The sequence below is a fragment of the Priapulus caudatus genome, unplaced genomic scaffold (assembly GCF_000485595.1).
Source record: "Priapulus caudatus unplaced genomic scaffold, Priapulus_caudatus-5.0.1 Scaffold1136, whole genome shotgun sequence".
Taxonomy (NCBI): Eukaryota; Metazoa; Priapulida; class Priapulimorpha; order Priapulimorphida; family Priapulidae; genus Priapulus; species Priapulus caudatus.
In genome coordinates this window covers 8,876-10,962 of record NW_014578197.1, presented here as the reverse complement: position 1 = coordinate 10,962, position 2,087 = coordinate 8,876, and the positions used below count along the sequence as shown (strand labels likewise).

General features: G+C 44.0%; 1 protein-coding gene across 1 annotated transcript in view; it reads right to left on the bottom strand.

Annotated features, from left to right (window-relative positions):
• LOC106815513 (solute carrier family 12 member 9-like) overlaps positions 1-2,087 on the bottom strand; it is a 27,444-nt gene that overhangs the window by 22,711 nt on the left and 2,646 nt on the right. Inside the window, 2 exon segments of the mRNA XM_014819978.1 lie at positions 332-466; positions 1,777-1,911. Coding sequence (XP_014675464.1) covers positions 332-466; positions 1,777-1,911 — 270 coding nt within the window.

The window sequence follows — 2,087 nt, the reverse complement described above, 5'->3', positions numbered from 1 at the left end:
AATGGAGAATCGTGTCGTACGTTTTAGGCTGTATCTACGGATTGCGGGTGTCTACGAGAAAACGATTTCGTACGATGATGGGCGAATGTACTGTGTCCGATTTGAGCTCAAGTTGGATGAGTTACGTGTAGTAAATCGTAGGTATTATAAGGCTAGTAAATGACGAATTTCCCTTGTTTATTGATGTCACACTCCTCCCTATTATCTACTCCTGATAATATCGAAGCTAAATCACAATGGATCTGATAACACTATATTTACATAGCATGCAATACCAATCTTAAACGAATATAATATGGACTTCTCGGTGTACTAATTACGATTTACTCACCTCCTGGACCAAAGTTGTCCACAATGCCTTCTACACATCCTGTAGTATAGAGGGCGCTGCTAAATACATTTGCGAAGAAGAACAGTGTCCCAATGCTGCCTCCGAATTCGGGGCCGAGGGCCCGGCTAATCATGTCTGTTTAGGGACTATTAAGGAACACAAAGGTGAGCACCCACTCTCATCTACTGTCAAACCTGTATTATAACGATCAACAGAAACCACAAAATTGTCCCTTGTAGATAGGAATCCATTTTACATATGATGGTTTCCTTGCGTGACTATAATCACCCACGAAAACCCCCAAGTTTGCAGACATGTGATTGTTTGACAGAGTTCTCTGCTAACACAGGTTTGGCTGTACATACTTCAACTTCTACTTCTATACTGGACAGTCCGTAAGGAATAAACGTCCAGTGCTATAGCTAGCCATGGGGTGTGACCTAGCTTGGGTAAAGCCAGGTAGTTAGCCTTTTAGCCGAATGGCACTGAGGGTGGGCACCGTCTTTTACGTCCCCATTGGCCTTAGTATTACTGGAGACGGGACCGCCACTTTACGTGGTCATCCGAGCCACGGGAGATTCACAGTCTCCAATGTTGAGAGCCAGGTTTTTATACCTTGAGAAAATTCACTGCCCCGGCCGGAGTTTGAACTCACAGCCTTCAGTGGACAGTCAACGTGGCCTAACCACTGGGCCACGAATTTTCTCTGACGATACATTTGGGGATTGAACTGTACAATCGTTTAAATAAATTTTACAAATTAACACGACAAATAATGTAAAACCCTTGCGAATTGTAGGACACCTATGGGTAAAATTACAGCTGAGTGTATTTGTTATACACACCTCTGGTGTTAAGAAATCATATGTGCACGGCAAAACTGGATAATTACAGAAGCATACTCCACCACAGCCAAACGTTTAAAGAACGTTAGTGCTAGAGCAAACATCTACCAACTAGGAGGTAAACATGGGCCAAAGAACAAATTCCCAATGCTAATAGCTACCTTTATTTCTAAACAAATGTTTTTTAGTACAAGCAATGCCTATTTAACCGTGGCCTCACCTCACATGAAAACGTGGGAGTAGTCAACGTGGTACGTGTGTACATATCGCTTGCATATAATGTCAAATGCCAGCAAGAATCGAACTACAATCTTTTTTTAGGGAAAGACAAGTGTTCCCATGGGTTTAATCAGAAATTTTAGGGCAGTATGGTGAGGTGCAGGAACACGTAGACAAACAGCTCCTTCAAAATAGGGTGAACAAGGCCACTTATTTTTTATCAACACTTTTCATGTGTGATAAAGAGATACATACACTACGTGGGATTCATGGCATTGGCATTACCACGTAGGGTGGCTATATTGGTTTATTAAAGTGGATGTCATTGAATTTTCTCTCTTGCCGTGGTGAAACTCAAGTCCTGTGACAGATGAAGGATACAGTAGCAGCCACCACCGTCGATGGCACCGTTTGTTGAGATGGCGCAGATCGACAGTACGGTGAGCCCGAGAATTAAGTAGGAGAGCGCAAACAGTCCTGCCGACTCTAGCACACCGGCCTGGCCGACTACGAAACCTGCAAGATGCAACCGTGAGATCAAACATGGCAACGACAGGGGGTTGACACTGTGAGCGAACAAACATGGCGACCGTGGGTTGACACTGTGAGCAAACAAACATGGCGACCGTGGGTTGACACTGTGAGCGAACAAACATGGTGACGACATCAGAGGGTTGACACTTTGAGCGAAC